The following is an 18,500-nucleotide window of genomic DNA, read 5'->3' as shown; positions in this document are numbered from 1 at the left end:
GCGCAAACCACTGAGCTTCAAAAAAAAAAAATAACCAGGGAAGTTCCTGGAGGACAGGTCCATCAATGGCTGTTAGCCAAGATGATCAGGGACACAACTCCATGTTCTGGTTGTCTAGAGCCTCTGATTGCTAGAAGCTGGGACTGGCCGACACAGGATGGATCATTTGAAATTGCCCTGTTTTGTGCACTCTCTCTGAAGCATCTTCTGGCCCCGGCCACTGTGAGAAGACAGGAGACTGGGCTAGATGGACCATTGGACTGACCCTATATGGCCATTACAGTCAGTTCTGGGAAGGTACTCAGATCTTAACAGTCCAACCCTCAATTGTCCACTTAATTTTGTGTTCTCCTACAGCAGTTCTCATCCGTTTCCTGTCTCCGACCCTCCCAACATGCTATAAAAACACCTGGCCTCAGCTGCGGAGCAGGTGGGGGGCTTAGGGCTTTAGCCCTGCAGGACTGGAGGCTCAGGGCTTCAGCTTCTGGGGCGGAGGGGAAAGGGACTCCAGGCGTCTGCATCGCAGGGCACCGGGCTCCCCAGCGTTAGACCCATGAAGTGGAGAGGCCCATTTCAGCTCCATGGCTCAAGACCCATAGGGGCACCAGGGCTTGGGACTTCTGCCCCATGGGGGACTCTAGGGCTTGTGGCTTCAGCTCTCTGAGGGACACCAAGGCTCTCGGTTTCAGCCCTATGGGGGTGCTGGGGCTCAGGTTTCAGCCATGGGTCCCCATGGACCTGTGAAACCGGCTCGTACGCCCCCACCCCAGGGGGCCATGGGCTCCTGGTTGAGAACCGCTGTCCTACAGCGTGTGAACTAATAATCTGTCCCAATTTGGATTTAGCTCAGACCCGCCGGTTCCCTTCCCCAGACCTGGACAAGAGCTCTGGGAAGCCCAGACGCTCGTACTTCCCAATATATGGCCCAACAAAAGATTTTCTCTCACCTACTTTCTCTCATATCCTGGGACCAACACAGCTACATCTGTGCCACAAACATTCTCAGGTGTGGCAGATTTTTATTTTCACTGGCTAATCTCTGTTTTATTCTGAAGCATTTTTTGATGTTTATCAATTTAAATGTTCATAGTTGTGGGAAATCATTGGGGGGAGGGGAGGGGCTGGCAATTATTTAATGTCAGTTAACAGCAAGATTCAAGGAGTGAAAACTGTATAAACTGTTCAAACCCAAATTGTCAATGTCACAGGTCAAAATACACATCAAAACTACCCTTAAATCAACAAAGCAAATCTGGTTTTATTGTTCATTCACATGGCCACTTGTAACCAGCCTAATTCAGAACTCTGCAGCACTGGATTTTCACTCAAATTGAGTTTTCAAGCAGCATTTTTCTTACTTTGACTATGGGTAAATTTTGATGATTGATGAAAACATTGCTTGCTCAGTTTGTGTGAGTCTGGTGAAACTGATGTTTGCCAATATAAACTAACCCTTCCAAACCTATTTTATAAGGCTCCCACCACCACGGCATGAGTATCTCATGATCTTTAAACCAGAGCCCATGTGCACAATCCTTGTTGTACTGAAATGTGAGGTAGGGCAAAGTGCAATCACGCCTATTTTGCAAAGGGGAAACTGAGGCACAGAATGGCTAAGTGCCTGCAGGGAAACTATGTCAGAGTGGACTTGAACTCCTGTCTTCCAAACCCCTCAGCCATCCTTCCTCTCACAAGTAGCTTATGGTTTCCTTGCTCACCTGATCGTTGTATTTGCCTGCTGCCTCCTACCTTATACTTAGTGCTTGAGCACTTCAGGCCAGGGTCTCTCTCTCCCTAAGGATCTGTACAGCACCTAGCGTAACAGGGCCACGATCCTGATAGATGCTCCAAGCTCCATCCCAGTAAGCTGCACCACCTGCGCGTGTGTAAATGGTTGCGTTGCAGACACTGCAGAGGGCGTTCCTAGGAGAAGGGGGTTATGTGGCATGGCAGGGGCACCTTCTTCAGGGTCAGTGGAGAAGTTCCCCCTTCACCTAGCAACGGGGGTTCCTCTGTGGGGAAGGGGAGGAATTCAGCCCTGGGTTGAGGGCCAGTGCAAGGCCAAGGCAGCCCCCTAAGCAGGACTTAATATGTGCATCTGCCCTCATTTGGCCCTCTCCCCAGGGCCAAATTCCCCCCCGCCCCCGGCATGAGCCATTGCACGCAGGGGTGCATCCCCCACAGCTCTGCAAGGAAGCCCAAGGCCTCAGCTCCGTCATGACCTCCTCTCTGCCCTCCTCACGCTTCTTACTGGGAGGAAAGTGGTGTCTGATTGGGAGCACCACCTGCAGGAGATTGGGGGGGGTGTCCCTGATACAGGGAAAGGGCCCCGACACTGCTGTGCAGAGCACTGCATTGCATTGCAAGGGACATTCCAGGACCCTCTGCTGCAGCCTCCTCTATCCTAGGAGCTTCAACAGCCGCCCATCACCCTGACATCTGAGCACCTGCTGCAGGCCCCGTGTGCAGTGCCCCCAGGTGGTGCCATGGGGCCGCAGCACCAGTGCCCTGTCCAGCCAAGGTACACAGGGCAGGGCACCTCTGCAGGCTAACGGGGGGCATCTCTGCCAACCCAGCCAGAAGGTGCTTTGCCTCAGCATCGGCTCCAAGGACGCTAGTTTCTCCAGGCTGCAGTTCCACATCAGAGGAGCCCAGCAGCCCCTGCATGCAGCTTCTCTACCCCTCTTGTCCCAGGTCTCTCGCCCCCTCCTCTCCCCGGGGATGCGCTGGAAGTGCGCATGTCCACAGAGCTGGAAGGTTTGAGGGATGTAACATCCATCATAGGAGCCCCAAACATGGGCATGGTCCTCTTGGTACCAGTGCCTGCCATGCTGCTGGCATGGGGTGTACATAGGGGACTGCACGCAGCTGGCTACCTGGAAGGAAATCTGCTACCAGAGCTGACTGGGGCCTGCGGATGGAGGATCCCACACTGCAACAGGGCAGACCAGCTCATGGCCTGGTGGCAGAAGCCAGGTGGTGCATACTTGGCCTGAGCCCTACAAACAGAACAGGAAAGCAGGTGGGCAAAGGGGGCACATGCTAGTGGATAGAGGGAGAAATGGGGCTGCTTTCACTCCATTATGTAAGGGAGAAAAGTTCTCAAGTTTATTGGAGGTTGGGAGGGTGCAGGGGAAGGAGGGAATTAGCGAGCTGGGGAGGAGAAATGCAGAGAGCAGAGCGAGAACCCAGGCTCAGCTCCCTCCAGCCTGATCCCCTTCTGCAGTATCCTGGACAAGCCTCGGGGAAGTCAGATTCACGTTACTGAAGTGAGTTAAACGGCAGTGAAGGAGGGTTAATGCCACGGGGTCCATTGTGTCAAACATGCAATTGTGCAGCTGGAGGGGGGATGCTCCCTAGCTCCTCCGGTTATCCGCCCTTTGAAGCCAGCCCCCGGGGAGAAACACAAGTTCAAACTCCACTCTCCAGGGCCCAAAGAAAGGATTTCTGGATAAACAGCCTGGTTTTAAAGGCACGCGGGGCCTTCCTCCTGAGTCAGCACAGACAGGACCTCTGGTCCACAGCAGGCCCTATCCTCAGGGAAGGGGTGGGAGGACCAGGCCCCATAAGATGGGGGGCTTGCTGTGAGCTGAAGCTGTGACGAGCTGGACCCCGCCCTGGAAACCCCTGGAGTGGGGGGGTGAAGGACCCAGAGCCCATGGGAGGGGTGGGGTGAGCTGTGCATGCAGGGGCTTGTAACGGTTTCTCTGCGGTGCCTTTACCTGAACCATAGACTAGGCCGGCAGAGGAAGTGCTGGAGGGGTGCCAGACCTATGCCAGTCACTGGGAACTGGCTCAGAGGGGAAAGCAGGCAGGCCTGGCCGGGCAGCCTGGCTGTGCAGGCACAACCCAGGGAACCCTGGCCAGAAGGGAGGGAGAGGGGTCTCCATCCCAGAGCGGCAGCAGCCGGGGGCTGAGCGCGGGTGTCCTCGCCGAAGGGGGGATACAGGCGCGGTGGCTGTGAAACGGGACCACCTCCCTCCTGCGCTGGAAGGGGCAGGGCACGGGGCGGTGCCTCGTGGCGAGGCCCTGGGCCACTTCAAGCACACGGAGGGACCGGGGAGCCCCTGTAAAGGCTCAGCTCTGCCTGGGAGGAGGAGGCAGGCCCAGGCACGGCTGGGAGGAGAGAACCCCCCTGGCTGCAGCAGGCCCAGGAAGCCCCAGCAGGAGGGTGAGCGATTCAGGTAAGAGGGAGACAAGGCCCAGGCTTCTCCCCCGACCCCAGGCAGCTGCTGCAGACGCGGCTCCCAGGGGACTGTGCTTTACTGGTTACAAGAGAGGCTGCTCAGTGCTCCAAGGCAAGAGTGGCAGCACGTGCCCGCCCCCCCCAGCCAGGCCAGGCCCATATCTCCCTCGCTGCAGGGCGGGTAATGCAGGTCCAGCAGCTTCCATTGCTCCCTGCCAGGTGACAGCCCACGGAGCGTCCCATCAACAGCGGGAGCAGGGAGTGAACCAGCCACCTATGCACACACTGCATGCCCCAGCCCTATGGCCGATTCCACCCAGCCCCCACAGGGACGACGCCATTTTGTAGAACAAAATGGCCCCCTGCGCCCAGCGTGACCTTGCACATGTGGTTTGCACAAGGTCACGCCTTGCAGGCAGGTGTGGAATTTCACACTTTACTGCACATGGCATAGCGCGACCCTGCCCCCCACATATGCTCCACTGGCCCCCGGCAGCCCAGGGGCCGGTGGAGGCAACGGGCAGCATTAAAATCCCCCAATGCCACCCCGGGTGCAGCAAACAGGGCCCCACCCTGCAGACGGCTTCAGCTCTGCGCAAGGAGACGGCCGAGGCAAAGAGCGTCCAGGGTTTACGGCCGTAACCAGTGCTCCTCCAGGCTCCATCTGCACGCGGGACAGAAGAGGGGTCGTGGGCCTGTCCCACCAGCCTGGGAACAGTTACACTGTTAGACGCTGCAGGTGGCGCAGGAACTAGGTGGGTAGAGCAAGTCCTCCTCCTTGGGGGGCAGGGGAGAAGGTAAAGATGCCCCCCGATGAAGGTCACCAGGAAGTGCATGCACGGCCCTGAGCCCAGGTGTCTCCTTCAGAGGCAGCAGCTCCCAGCATCGGTCTGATGTGCATTCGCCGGTGCTGGTCCAGAAACCCATCCTGGCACAGCCCTGGGTCGTGCAGCCAGGCAGGCGGCAGGGGTCGGGGTGGGGGGGACCCACAGAACAGGATGTCACTGCAACCCCCTGGGAGAAAGGGGTGGATAACCCGTGTGCGCCAGTGACATGGCAGGGCCTCCTCTGGGGGTGGGCAGAGGCATTTTAATCAGGAGGGGAGCACCTCTAGTGACCTCCGCTCTCCGAATCCCACCTCCCATCCCGGAGGAGCTGGACTGAGCCCCAGAGGAGCCGTGCCCAGAACGCCTGAGGCCTGGAGAGCCGACAGAGTACAGCGAGGCAGGCTCCGGTGTCCCAGCCCGTGCCAGGGGACAAGGGGGTGCTGGGATCTGGCGTCCATGCCCCGTGGGGTCCGGCTCCTCAGCCGTCTGCATTGATGGGTGCCCTCCCTCCTCCCAGCAGATTCTCCCTCTCGGCCTCAGAGCCCAGGGCACCCGCTGGGGGCCGGCGCCAGGGCAGCCTGGCGAGCAGGGGCTGGTGCAGGCCGTTGTAGAGGGCGGCGCCGGTCAGGAGGATGAGGAAGCCCAGGATCTCCAGGCCGTGGAAGGTCTCCCAGCCCACGGCCAGGCTGACGGCCCAGATGACCACGGTGCGCAGGCTGTCCAGCACCATGCGGGTGGTGGCGCTGATCTCCTTGGTGACGCTGATGCCGGCGAAGTTGAAGAAGGCGATGCTGCTGATGTTGCCGGCCAGGGCCAGGGCGATGAGGGGCTGGCGGCCGATCTGGCAGAAGGCGTCCAGCGTGTCCTCCAGCACCTGCCGCGGGCTGCTGCTGAAGCTGCCCGCCGGGATGTAGTACATGGGGATCAACAGCAGGGACAGGATGACGAAGCCAAAGAAACCTGGGAGGGAGCAAGGCAGCGGGTGGCGGTGCAGAAAAGCCAGGCGCTGCTGGTTGGGGCTCTTTCCCCGGAAGATGGTCCGTCCGTCCCCCTCCCCAACACGTGGCATTTCCTGCCCCAGACCCCTGAACGCTGGATCCGGGTTTTGCTGGGGGCCGGATTTCGGGAGAAAGCTGCAGTGTTTCAGAGGCTGTCCTGGGCCAGGAGGATCTAGTCGCCCCCCCCGGCCAGGCACAAGAGAGCCGCAGGGGTGGGCAATGAACCACGGGGCCTCCCCTCGAGTCGCTATATTCCGGCCCCTTGCCGCAGTATCTGCCCCCGCCGCTGTCTCACACACACGGAAAGCAGCCTGGCTAAAGACCGCTCTTCCCAGCCCCCCCAGCCCCATTCACGTGGACTGGAGGGGTGCGTGCCCAGCAAAGAGACCCTGGCTCCCCTCCCGCCAGCTGCCAGTTTGCCCTTGCTGCCTGGGCGCAGACCCCGGACCCCGTGTCTTCAGCGGACAGGGACACTTCCGGTGCCCCCCATAAAAGCTTCAGCCCCCGCAGCCTAGCGCCAGCCTCGGAGGCTGGGATGCAGGAGGCCGCCCGCCGCATCTCCCAGCGTGAGTGACTCCGCCACAGGCTCCTTGCTCGGAGTCAGTAGCCCAGAGCTGCCCACAGGGCATCAGAGACACTTCCCCCTCCCCGTCCGTGCACCCGGTATGGGGTCCCCCCCACCCGGCCCCAGCCCCCTGCTGCCACCTACCCTCTGTGCCGACGGCCCGCAGCGGGTGCACGTCGTGTTTGTAGATGAACTTCTCCTCCAGCACCATCTGAATGGCGACGATCACCTGGGCCATGATGATGAGCAGGTCACCTGCGGGGGGCGGGGAAGAGAGAACGTGGGGGTCTCCAGACGCAGCCCCGTCCCAGACCCCCCACCCGCCGGGCGGCGTAACCGGGGCAGGAACCTCTTGCATTCCGGACCGGCGTCCCCGCAGCCAGTCCCACTCGGAAAATCTATCCCCAGCGACGGCCCCTTCTCAGATTCCTTCGTGGCCCTCCCAGGACGTCCCCTCCCCCCAGCCTTACTCCGGGACACCCCCCACGTACCTGTGATGACCTCGCTCAGCTTGTGCGTCTGATCGCGGGTGCCGAGCATGTCCGCCAGCCCCACCACCACCAGCCCGGCCATGGTGACCAGGATCCCCAGCCACTGGCTCGGCACCAGCTTGCGGCCCAGGAAGGCGACCGAGAGCAGCCCGGTGAAGATGATCACCGCCCCGCGCAGCATCTGGAAGCTGGAGGCGCTGGTCATGTTCAGGGCTACGGCGAGAGAACGTGCTTGTGGGTGGAGCTGCCGGGCCAGACGCGCCTCAGTTCTGACCCCCAGCTAGTCCATTCCTCCCCTCCCCTCCCCCCCAGACGCACCCCAGCCCCCCTGCTAGTCCTGTCCCACCAGCTGTCTCCAGACCCGGCCATTTTAGGAGCCCAGTAAGCCAGGGACTCGTACCCCTGCAGAGTAGCTCGTGGGTGGGTGACTACGTCACCTCTGGTGGCTGGAAGCCCAGAGGCTAAAAGCCTTTATACCAGTACAGCTTGCGGAGCGTCTCCTCCTACTCAGGCACTAGAGCTCTGGTTTATCACAGCTGAGGGTCCTGGTTCTAGTCCCCCAAACACAATGAGGCATTTTAAATCTGGGAGGGATAGAGGTAGCGACTGTGCCCAGGCAGAATATTTCAGCCATGGCATCCTTCCCAGCCTGCATTCAAAGCTTCCCGCGCTCCCCCTCCCTCGAACGGCTCCCGCCTGCGGGACAATGCGGCCGGAGAACACAACAACCGGTCGTTAAATAGGATTTAATCAGCATCAGTCTGAGTGACGTCTCCTTTGATGTGCTCACAATTAACTGCGCTTCATCCATCGCGCATGGGGGGGGGGGTCGCTCCCAGCCAGGGAGTTTTTGGGGGTGACTTTAATTGGAGCTGTGAGCTCTGTGCTGAGGCCTTGTGGAAAGGGCCCCACCCCCTCTGCTTGTGGGCAGGACAGCTCACATTTTGTGGTGGACGGTTAAAATCAGGAAATAAAACGTGACCGCACCAGCTGAGCGAGAACCCCTTTCAGAGCCTCCTCTCACGGCTGTGGGTCAGTGCCACGGGCCAAAAATCTCCTCACGCCACTCGGTCCAGGAGTAGCCAGAAAGAGATGCGTGCCCCCACCCTCCTTGTGTTATTTACAGCTGGGCAAAGCGAGCGCACCTCACGGGATTTCCCACCCACTCTGCCCGGGGGCGAATGAGGATGACCAAGGTGCCGGGCAGTGGGGAATCGGGCCCTGAGTTTCTAGGGGGGGTTATTAAAACTGATTATTTACATAAAGGACATTGGACCGTCAGAGCTTCTTTGCCATTTGCGGACACAGGGCGTCTGGCCTCCCTTTGACTGGTTGGAGGAAGGAAGTGGTCAAAGCAGATGATTCGGGGGATGGCTAGCTTAGAGGAAGGACTGTGATAAAGTTAAGAGGCTACCCTGGGAACCTGGAGGCCGGGGTTCAAATCCTCGCTCCGCCAGATTCCCTGTGAGACTGTGGGCAAGTCGCTGCCCTTCTGTGCCTCAGTTTCCCCTCTGTACACTAGAGCGACTAGCTCTGCCTCACAGAGGGGTTGCAAGGAAAGCGGCATTCCAGAGTGTGAGGTGCTCAGACACTACAGTAACGGGGTCAGACACGTACTTAAGATAACTTCGGTTTCTGCCCACCTAGGAGAGGGCGCCCCCTACAGGCAGCAGGCCTCACTCCGAGAGAAGGCGCAATCTCTGGAGAGCTGACAGGGGAACATACATTGCTTGGTGGCCTGTTGGTTTGTTCTCTTTGCAAAACAGATGAGCAATGAGGGGTGGTGGTGGGGAAAATCAGGGGTTTTCTCCTCCCCTCCCCCCCTTGCCAATTTGGTTTGGTTGGCTCAGTAACGGGGTAGTTTCCAAATGAAAAGTGTCACTTTTAAGCCATGTTCAAAGCTGGCGTTTTCTTTGCCTTTTTAAAAAACCAAACGGTGGGGGGTTAACCCCCCAGGAAGGACCCCCTGCAGAAAGTCGTGACGTTTCACAGAGTTTTAAAGACAACTCCACTGTCGCCCCCCAAGCCCGGAGCTGCGTCGGAGCCCCCAGCACTTACCCACATACATGATGCTGGTCCCGGTCATGTCACACAGCGCCGGAGGCAGGAAGAGCAGCGGATTGAAGGGCTGCGCGGGGGCCAGGCTGGGCTCTGCTCTCTGCCGGTCCCTGCAGAGCAGGATGTAGAAGGCAGCCAGGCAGGAGAATTCACCCAGGAACATCCCCACGGCCTGAAACACGGACACAGCCGCTCTGTAACGACAGCGCCTGGGGAGGCGGCTCGGCAGAGGCTGGCGCTGGTATCTCAGGGGGCAACCGCAGCTCCTCACCCAGTGACCGTTCCCTGGAGCGGGGCAGACCCAGGAAGCTCTGTCGCCCCACAGCTCCAGCCCTGCCCCTCAGTCCCAAAGTGTAGCCTCCCCTCCAGCTGGGCCAGTGGATCCCGGAGCCACTGGATGGCAGGCCAGGCCAGAGCGTAAAATCTTACACGATCTGCTACGCAAACCTGCTGATCCGGGAAGGGGTGGAGAGGCCGGGGGAGGACAGGACACCCCTCTTACCCAGAATAACCCCCTCTGCTCCCCGAACGGCACTGCCATCAGGGCGGGCCAGGGAGGACGCATGGTCAACACGCTGGCCTGGGGCTCTGTATTGCTGGGTTCATCTCCCTTCCCCCCCGGGGGGCTGGGAGGAGAGAGCCGCCACGAGCGGGGTGTGCACGCGCTCTGACCCCACACCCCGGGCGAAACCCAGGGCCGTACCTGGAGGAAGGGATGCTGGAAGCTGTGCTCTGCGCTCCCGCCGCAGCCCCCCGCGGTGAAGTTGTCAGCCCACCTGGAACCGAGACAGAGCGGGGGTTGCCGTTAGAACGGGAAACCTGCAGAGAGTGAAACCCGGCGCTTCCCCTTTCTTCAACGAACCAGGGACGTGCTAGTGACCCCAGCTACCGCTAAGCCAGGGTCCCCCCCCCCCAAGCCAGGGCCAGGAGCGGGGGGACACAGACGGGGTAAGGGCACTGAATTTAAAGGGATTAATCCAATCTGTGCATGTCCTTTGCACTAGGTGTTTTGACATTATGTGTTTTAAGCTGCACCCAAGTTCTCCGTGCGTTACGTGTTCGTGCACTGACAACATAAACCTCACATTGCTGAAGATTAGATTGCAAGGGGGAAGGCTAGAGGTTTTTGGAGGGAACAGCTGGGGCTTTTAGTAGTTTGAGAGTGTAGGATAAACCCACCAGCTGGATGGCTTTTAAGCAATCAGCAGTGAAACAGTTGGCAATTTAAGCGGCACGGTCATCACTAGGTTTCAGAGTTAACATGTCAAGCTGAAGGGGGCAATCCACCCCTCCCTTAGGGGGTGTTTCAACCTGGCTGCCACCCCAGCAAGACGACACTGCATCTGTTTGCATTTGGAAGGCTTACTTGACAGCCATAAATACCAGCCACTCGCAATTCTGGAGCAAAGGATAGATTTTGCAACTGAGGAGTCTGCCGCAGAATACACAGGGCCTGGCCTATTGGACACATACTGCTGCTTTATCTAGCCTAGTACGTCACCGGAACTAAACGGGCAATGAATCAGAACAGAACGAGACTGCGTTTGTCTCACTCCAGCCACCTTGGCTGCCCAGATTTCTGTTCCTGGAGAGTAAGTCCAGCTTGTTCGGGCAGGATCACTAGGCTGGAGCTGTTCCAGCTAGTCTGGGCCAGTGACGCTCAGAGCTCTTCGATGGGAGCCCTTGGGCATGCTGCACGGGCTTGCAGACTTGGGGAAGCAGTTAGGAGCAGCAGTGGGCTCAGTCCGGTGGGGAACGAAGGGAAGAGTCTTGCTCTGAGACGCTGTCCGAGCTCTAGCAGCAGAGGTGAGCCACAGCACACTGTTTGAGCAGAGTCACGGGTTCAAATCCCCCCCAGCCGTGACACCCAATATCAGGGCCACCTCCCAGCAGTGGGCAACACAGTGCCCCAAGTTCCTACACTGCTGTCGGTGCTTTTGAGACTGACCGCAGCTGGGCTGCCCACTCCTGCCCTCCCTTGGGGCAAGCTGGCAGAGGGGCTGCTGATTGGCAGCCATGGCCTTAGGGGGCAGGTGTCTCGCAGTTCACACTCAGCGGGGAACGCTTCTCCCATCCCAGGAATATTTTCAAGAGTTTTACATTTTTTTTACCATCCCGAATTGGAACCGCAACAAAGATCTTGACAACGTCTGTGGCCGAACGAGTCGTCAGAAGACTTTTGTTGGGGTCAAGCCAAGTGTTTCATTTTGATCGTCTCTCTTTTTTCTTTTCAGCCTAGCGAGCTTACGTTTTGAAACAGTCGCTTTGAACGGGAAACTTGCTGCGGTCGAAAGGAACAATTCCCAAACTTTTCTGCAACTTTTTTCCCAGGTTGGGAGATTCGTCCAAGCTGGCCCTGTCTTGTGACCCCTTTCTGCTTTGACAAATTAGCATTTTTTTTGGACAAAAAGGGATTTGTCAAAGAGTTCCCAGCCAGTGTTACAGTTTACAAAACTCCTGACATGCAGCCAAGGTAAAGTGCTCTTTGGAGACCACCCCAGCAGCAGATACTTCCCAGGAAGGAAAAGGCTGCTTTCTAAGGGGCCTGCAGACGCAAGTGCTGTCACTTGGCCAGTCGCTGCACAGACTTGCCTGCAAGCCCAGTGATTAGCACAAAGCCTTAGGCTTCCTGGCACCGATTCCAGCCCCTCCCTGGCCGGGAGTGACAGTGAGGCGAACCGGACACCTCTATGTAACAGACAGAGTAAGGGAGCCTCGGCCCCTGGGAATCAGATGTCAGCCCAGCATTAATCTTCACTAGATCAGTCGTGGAAAGAGAGGTGTCTAGTGAGAGCCGGGGGATCCCGCGAATCAGGGAGCAGCACCCCCCTTGCAGACAGGCGATCCTGTGCACACGGAGATGAGGGAGCAGGAATGGCAGCGTTGCCCTTTGGGAGGTGAAGGGGGTGCCGCCACCTCCCCACCCCTTCCCCCCAACATTAACCCATCTGGAGGCAGGTTTCTGCATCCAGCAGAGACAGGCTAGCGAGCTCGAGGGGCCACTCCTCTGCCCCAGGGTGACCAGCCCCAGCCCAGCACTGCTTGCCCAAGGGCAGCTTTCAGACCCGCGCCATCGGCTGCCCCGGAGGTTTGCATCAGCTGCAGGCAGGGGCCAGGAAGGGGAGAGCGTTCTTCCCCTAGGAAACGGCACTGCCTTTGCCCCGGGATGCGAGATGGGCGGAGGCTGATCCTGGGCCCGATTCCCCCCGCCCCGCGCGGTCACACCCATGTTACGCAGATGCCGGGCAGGGAGAGACAAGGGCCCGTGATTAGCTTCCTTCCCCGAGCACGTTCGTTCTATGCCACGTCCACGCTCGGCTGCAGCCTCCCTTGCCAGCAGGCGCTGCTCAGTGGGAGCTGCCGGCCCAGCATCCAGTTACGCCAAACTAGAGGGAACAGCTATGGGATCTAGGCACCAGCTCTGGATTTCAGCCTCGCCCCATGCGACAGATCAGAATCCTGGCTGCTGCGACGTCTCTGCCTTGGAAAGACGCAGGGCCGAGCCGGTCTTATGTTCGAGGCTCTACCTGCTCCGTGGAGGAGGTTGCTTCAAGCCGATGGTCTCCCTTGTCCCTCCAACGCTGGCACAACCACCTCCACCCCAGAGGTGGCTGCAATTCAGACCCAAGGTCTCACAACTAACTTTCTATCCTGTGATCTGACGTGCTTTAGGGCCTGCCTCTGCGGGACTCCCAGTCTGTTCCTAGACTATGGAGCCCAGGAGAGGTGGGTGATGGGTCTAGGGATGGATCTGTCTTGCCAGCAGTTTAATTAGTTCCCACGTGCGCCTAACAGCCCCACTCCACCCTCAAGACACCCGCACATCAGAGAGCCAAGATAAACCCGGCTAGCTTAGCTGAGGATTTCACACGGTCAAAACCCAGGTCATTACACAGAGGCAGGGAGGTTCAGGAGTGCCTAACTGGGGAAGGGAGGTTTGATATGTGGGGAAAGGGGATGTTTCCAGGGCTTTGATCTTAGATTGCTGAGCTGCCGGGAAGAGCTGAGTTACCAGCCTGAGACGCCAAGGCCCTTTTATCCACAAAACAAGGGTAGTAGCTAGTGGCAGGCAAACACTCAGTACCCGGCTTCCAGCCTCCCCATCTTCTCCACACCCCTCCCCATCTTTTCCACACCCCTCCGCATCTTTAAGAGCCCAAGATTCGCTACACATGTTTTCACCCTTCCTAGTCTGTGGAAAACACGTGCAGGCTCCTGCAGTGGATGCCGGTTACGTGCTGTCTGGAGCGGCCGAGTGCCCACCTCTGGGCAGACTGTCGGAAAACAGGGCAGACCCCCCAAACGGGTGGGGTGGTCTGTAATCACATTAGTTACTGGCGTGGGGAAATCCGAACTCCTGGGTCACCAGACCGGTCTCACCACGGAGTCAGACGTGCCCCTCGGCCTCTCCAGTCCATCTCGCCACCCAGACAAACTGGCCTTTGTGATCAATGGTTGCTTACACCAAAACCCACACCCCAGCAGGCTGCTCCCAGTCCGAAGAGACCAGGCACTTGGTACCACAGATCTTACACCAAAGACTACCCGGGAACTGGCTCCCAGTGTTAACTAACTAATGGCTTATTAGCAAAGAAAAGGTGAGTTACTGAGGGGTTAAAGCAGGTACAATACATGCACAGGCGAGTCAGAGTCTATCATTCCAAATGGTAGTGGAGCTGTAGCAATCTGCCCGTTCCCCCAAAGCCGCTCAGAGCTACCCAGAATAACTCTGGGGTTCTCCCTCGCCTCGAGCCGTCCCTTAGAATCCGAACAGCCCAGAGACAAGGATCTTTCCCTGAATTCACACTTCTCCCAGAAAGAAAGCCGCCAGGGTCGCTACCCACAGGTGGGCTCTGAGGAAGGAGAGTGAGAAATGCATCTAGCCTCTTATCTCCGATCATCACACACAATGGCCACGTGCTTTGAAAGTGACATTTCCATTGAAGTTCTTCATTTGCATCTCAAGGTTTCTCTCTCCTTTGAGAGGTTAAGGGGATGTCCACACTACACAGCTTTTAGCGACACGGACATGGCTGGGTCTGAGCCGCTCGCGCAGCGGAGCCGGTGTTTGTCGGCTCTCCTGCCGACCACGCGCTGTTCACACTGGCATTTGTCGTGGCAAAACTTTTGTCTTTCACGGGGGAGGGGGTTTAACACCTCTGAAAGACAAAAGTTTGGTTGTTCAATTGCCAGTGTAGACCCAGCCTTAGTGACAGGGGTACGTGCCGTGGAAACGTTTGCTGCGCCATTATAATGGGAGACAGAGATGAGAAAACAACACCGGCATAGGCACCGGCTCTGAGCACCTGTAACCCACACACCTGCTGGGTGTGGTGTCCTGTCTAGGGTGACCAGATGTCCCGATTTTATAGGGACAGTCCCGATATTTGGAGCTTTTTCTTATATAGGCTCCTATTACCCCCCATCCTCTGTCCCGATTTTTCACACTTGCTATCTGGTCACCCTAGTCCTGTCCCATCTAGTGGCACTGAGACCACTTAGAGAGAGGTTAATGAGTCTGCGCTACAGCCTGAGCTAAGAGCCATGGGGCTTTTAGCTCATGCAGTAGAGGTTCATGCATTTAGCTCCAAAGGTCCCAGGTTCGATCCCACCTGCCAACGTCCAGGTTCTGTCAGTGTTACACACAAAAATAAGCAGGGGCTTAACACCCACCAGCATCCAAGCTCCCCACCTCACCTGCTGCAATCAGCTGTTCTGTGGCGTGTGGGGGGGTGGGGAGCACCCCCTGGGTAGAGAGGAAGTTGGCGCCTACGAACGCAGCTAACATCCCACTAGTTTTCAGGAAGTTTATAAACCAAACACAGTCGCTTTGAGCCAATAGACGAGCAAATCAATCTGGCCTCCAGCTCTGCATTTGTCAGCGTTCAGTGAGGCCTGGGGCTTTGGCATGAGTGGGCCTCGCGCTGGCAATGCTGATGAAGACAGCTTTCTGCTAGTAGCAACTGATCCCGTCCCATGGACTTTAACAGGAGTCAGATATTAGCACCATTTTTGAGCAGGGAGAGGTGCCGTGCAGGCCCGCGGGCCCCCATTCCCCACTGAAAGCCCCAGCTGCAGGCAGGATTGTAGGGCTGCAGCCAGGGAAGGAAGCTCTGGAACAGGCCAAGCCTAGGCAGCCAGTTGCCAGGGCAGGGCACAGCCCAGAGATAACAAGGGGAGGTACCATGCAGTCCCACATTCCCCAGCACCCCTATCCCCAGTGGAAAGCCCCAGTATCGAGGCTGCAGCCCCCCACCCCCCTGGCCTCCCCTCCCAATCCACAGTGACAGGACTCCTGCGTTACCTCCTGTGCAGGTGGCAGGCCCCCTGCCACCCCAATCTGCTGTCCCAGGCAGGGGCCTTTCACTCCTTGGCAACCTCCGGCTAACAACGCTTTGCTGGGAACGGAGCAGTTGCAACTAACCAGCATCTGCTGTACAGCACAGAAACAAGGGGATTTCAACCAAGTTTCCCAAACAGGAAAAAGTCAAACCCGTTTAGGGTGACCAGATGTCCCGATTTTATAGGGATAGTCATGATATTTGAGGCTTTTTCTTATAGTTTTGTGTGAAAGTGAAAGGGATCCAAAGCAGGTTTCACTGCTCCCAAGAGGAAATATTTTGGAATTTCCATTGTGCAGGATACATGTGCCACCAGCCTGAATTTAAAAATCTACCATGCAAATTAAGTTGCCCTTGGATTTGAGGTCACTTCTAACCAGGGTGGGGAAATCAGGAGAGGCAAAGATGTTTTGTGGGAAAGCAGAGAGCAGGGGTTGCATCTTGCACCATGAAAGTAGGTAGGATTCTGCTTCGTGCTTTGGGCACCAGGAAGGATGTGTTGGGAACATGTAAAATTCAGCCTCAAAGCTCAGCAGGAAAACCTAGAGGGAGCAGAGGTCACAACCCAGACAGTCCTGAAGTAGGGCGGGGACGTGGGGTGGAAGGCGCCCGGTACGTCACAGAGCAGAAGCCGCTTTCTTGACTTTGCTCGTGTCTTTCATGCTAAGTCAGCAGAATTTCTGCACAAGTCAGGGCAGAGCCTGACCTCACCTGCCACATGACCAGACACACCAACAACCCAGCCCAGCTGACCACCACACTGACTCAGCTCTGCATTTTGCAAGAGGCATTAAAAAAAAAAAAAGGCTAATCAGCGGTTTCTGTTGAGACCTTTGTCAAGGCAGGGACTCAGGAGATGGGGGGGGTCGCTTCCTGGGCCCCCTTGGGCAAGTTGCTTTAATTTCCCCGTGACTCAGTTTCCCCATCTGGTATTTCATTAATTGCGGCAAAGCGCTTGGATACAACAAAGACGGGGCACAGACGAGCGGACAGCCGACGCTCAGAGCTAGCGCTCCGTCCCCCTGCTCGCATGAGGGCAAAAGAAGCCGGGAGATCAGAGCTGGCTTCCTATTTCCCTCTGCAGGCGGGCTTTGCAGGAAGGGAAGTGGTCGAATCCCCACTCTCAGCTCCGTCACTGGCTGCAGAGGGAAAGGAAGCCCCATTTCTAACCTACTGCATGTCCTTGGCTTTAGAGCACTGCACCCTTTGCAAAGCCTAGGGACCAGTATCGACTTAACAGCGAGTTTACACCCGGCCCCACGGCGGGAATGAACTCCGGCTTGGTGAAGAGTCAGACCCCACAGCTGGGACCAGCCCATGGACAGACGAGGCTCTTTCAGTCTCCTGCTTTTCTGCGTAAGTCGTAGCTGTAGAGCTGAACAGGTGCAGGTGTGCAGCCCGGGTTCAGCGATCTCAGCACATACCGGATTGGCAGTGGCCTGGCAGAGAAATGGCTAGAAGAAATCTCCCCTCCTCAAATGGTGCACCGCTGCCCAGCGAGGGATAGCACCGCTTCCCTTGCAGAACCGGGCATTAGCCAGCCTCAGAGGAGGGACTGTTCTGTTTGCGGGCGCTACTCCTCACGTTGAGCCTTCTTGTGCAAGGAGAACCCCAACCCAGTCAGGATTCGAACTCAGCAACCGGTTAACTCTCTTTGCTGAGCCTGGCAGGGGGCTGTTCTGGGCCAACCATTATCTCCGCATCAAAGGCATGGCTACGTGCCCCTGTGGAGCAGGCAGGTTTCTCCAGGGCCAGGGCCAGAGCCGCCCCCCCCCCCACCCCCGAGAGCCATCCGGCTGTGGAGCCAAACACACCACACACATGCCAGTGGGCTATGCACCGGCCAGACACGGCGCAGCAGGTGGAGAACTGAGGCACCGAACGGGCCGCGTCCACACGCACGGCAGCCGGACTTTAACCACACTGGGGTAGTTACAGGGGCACAACCCCCCCTCAACATGGAGAAAAGGGCCCATCCCACCGCAGCGCCCCCTATGGGAAGGGAGGGACATTCCTCCAGCTCCCCCAACCCTGTTCCCAGGAGAAATAGGGTCCCCTCGACTCCCAGCCTCCCCCGCATTTACTGAGGGCTGGAGGGAGACAGAGGGCCCAGATCAGAGCCCATCTCCTAACCCCCCCCCCCGTCACCAGACAGATCCGAGGGGGCGGGCAGCCCACAGGAAGCACCCTCTAGCGCTTGGCACCCCGCATTGCTCCCCGGGACCAGCCCCCCCCAACAACCCCCCCCGCATTGCTCCCCGGGACCAGCCCCCCCCAGCAGCGCCCCCCGCATTGCTCCCCGGGACCCGGGTGCAGCCCCCCCCAACAGCCCCCCCGCATTGCTCCCCGGGACCCGGGTGCAGCCCCCCCCCAGCAGCGCCCCCCCGCATTGCTCCCCGGGACCAGCCGCGCCCCCCGCATTGCTCCCTGGGACCCGGGTGCAGCCCCCCCCCCGCATTGCTCCCCGGGACCCGGGTGCAGCCCCCCCCCCGCATTGCTCCCCGGGACCCGGGTGCAGCCCCCCCCCCAGCAGCAGCGCCTCCCCGGGTGCAGCCCCCCCCCAGCAGCGCCCCCCCGGGTTGCTCCCCGGGTGCAGCCCCCCAGGAGTCCCCCCCCCAGGCGGCTCACTTGGCCGAGAGGGTGTTGATGGAGCCGGTGAGCAGCATCAGGCCGGCCAGGAAGAGCTGGTACTTGGTCCAGGCCATGCTCGGGGCCGGGCTCGCTCCGCACCCGCCGGGCCCGGCCGCAGCGCTCGGCAGGGAGGGAGGGAGGAGCCAGCGAGCCCCGGGCTGGAGGAGGAAGGGAGGTCACATGACCGCAGTCAGCTGAGAGACCCCGCCCAGCCCGCGCTCCCCGCCCCCAGGGCCCCGATCCGGCTGCCGCGCCCGGCCCCCCAGAGCAGCGGGGCGGGGGGTGCCCGGCCACGGGCCATGGGGTGCGCCGGAGCAGGCTCGCCTGGGGGGCCCTGCGCCGAGGAGCCGGGCCCCCCTGGGGGCCGACACAGGCCAGAAACCTGCCCCCCCATAATCCCTCC

The 18,500-nt window shown here is 58.8% G+C and overlaps 1 protein-coding gene across 1 annotated transcript; it reads right to left on the bottom strand.

Annotated features, from left to right (window-relative positions):
• Positions 1-1,233: 1,233 nt before the first annotated feature.
• SLC35F6 (solute carrier family 35 member F6) lies at positions 1,234-18,256 on the bottom strand. Its single transcript, XM_045011219.1, has 6 exons — positions 18,095-18,256; positions 9,829-9,901; positions 9,126-9,297; positions 7,068-7,280; positions 6,721-6,831; positions 1,234-5,973 (listed from the first exon to the last, which is right to left on the bottom strand). The coding sequence occupies exons 1-6, from the start codon at positions 18,169-18,171 to the stop codon at positions 5,492-5,494; spliced, it is 1,128 nt and encodes a 375-aa protein (XP_044867154.1). The 5' UTR covers positions 18,172-18,256; the 3' UTR covers positions 1,234-5,491.
• Positions 18,257-18,500: the final 244 nt, after the last annotated feature.

Source organism: Mauremys mutica, chromosome 3 (genome assembly GCF_020497125.1).
Source record: "Mauremys mutica isolate MM-2020 ecotype Southern chromosome 3, ASM2049712v1, whole genome shotgun sequence".
NCBI classification, from domain to species: Eukaryota; Metazoa; Chordata; order Testudines; family Geoemydidae; genus Mauremys; species Mauremys mutica.
The sequence above is the reverse complement of the archived record's forward strand: the minus strand, read 5'-3'. Positions and strand labels throughout refer to the sequence as shown.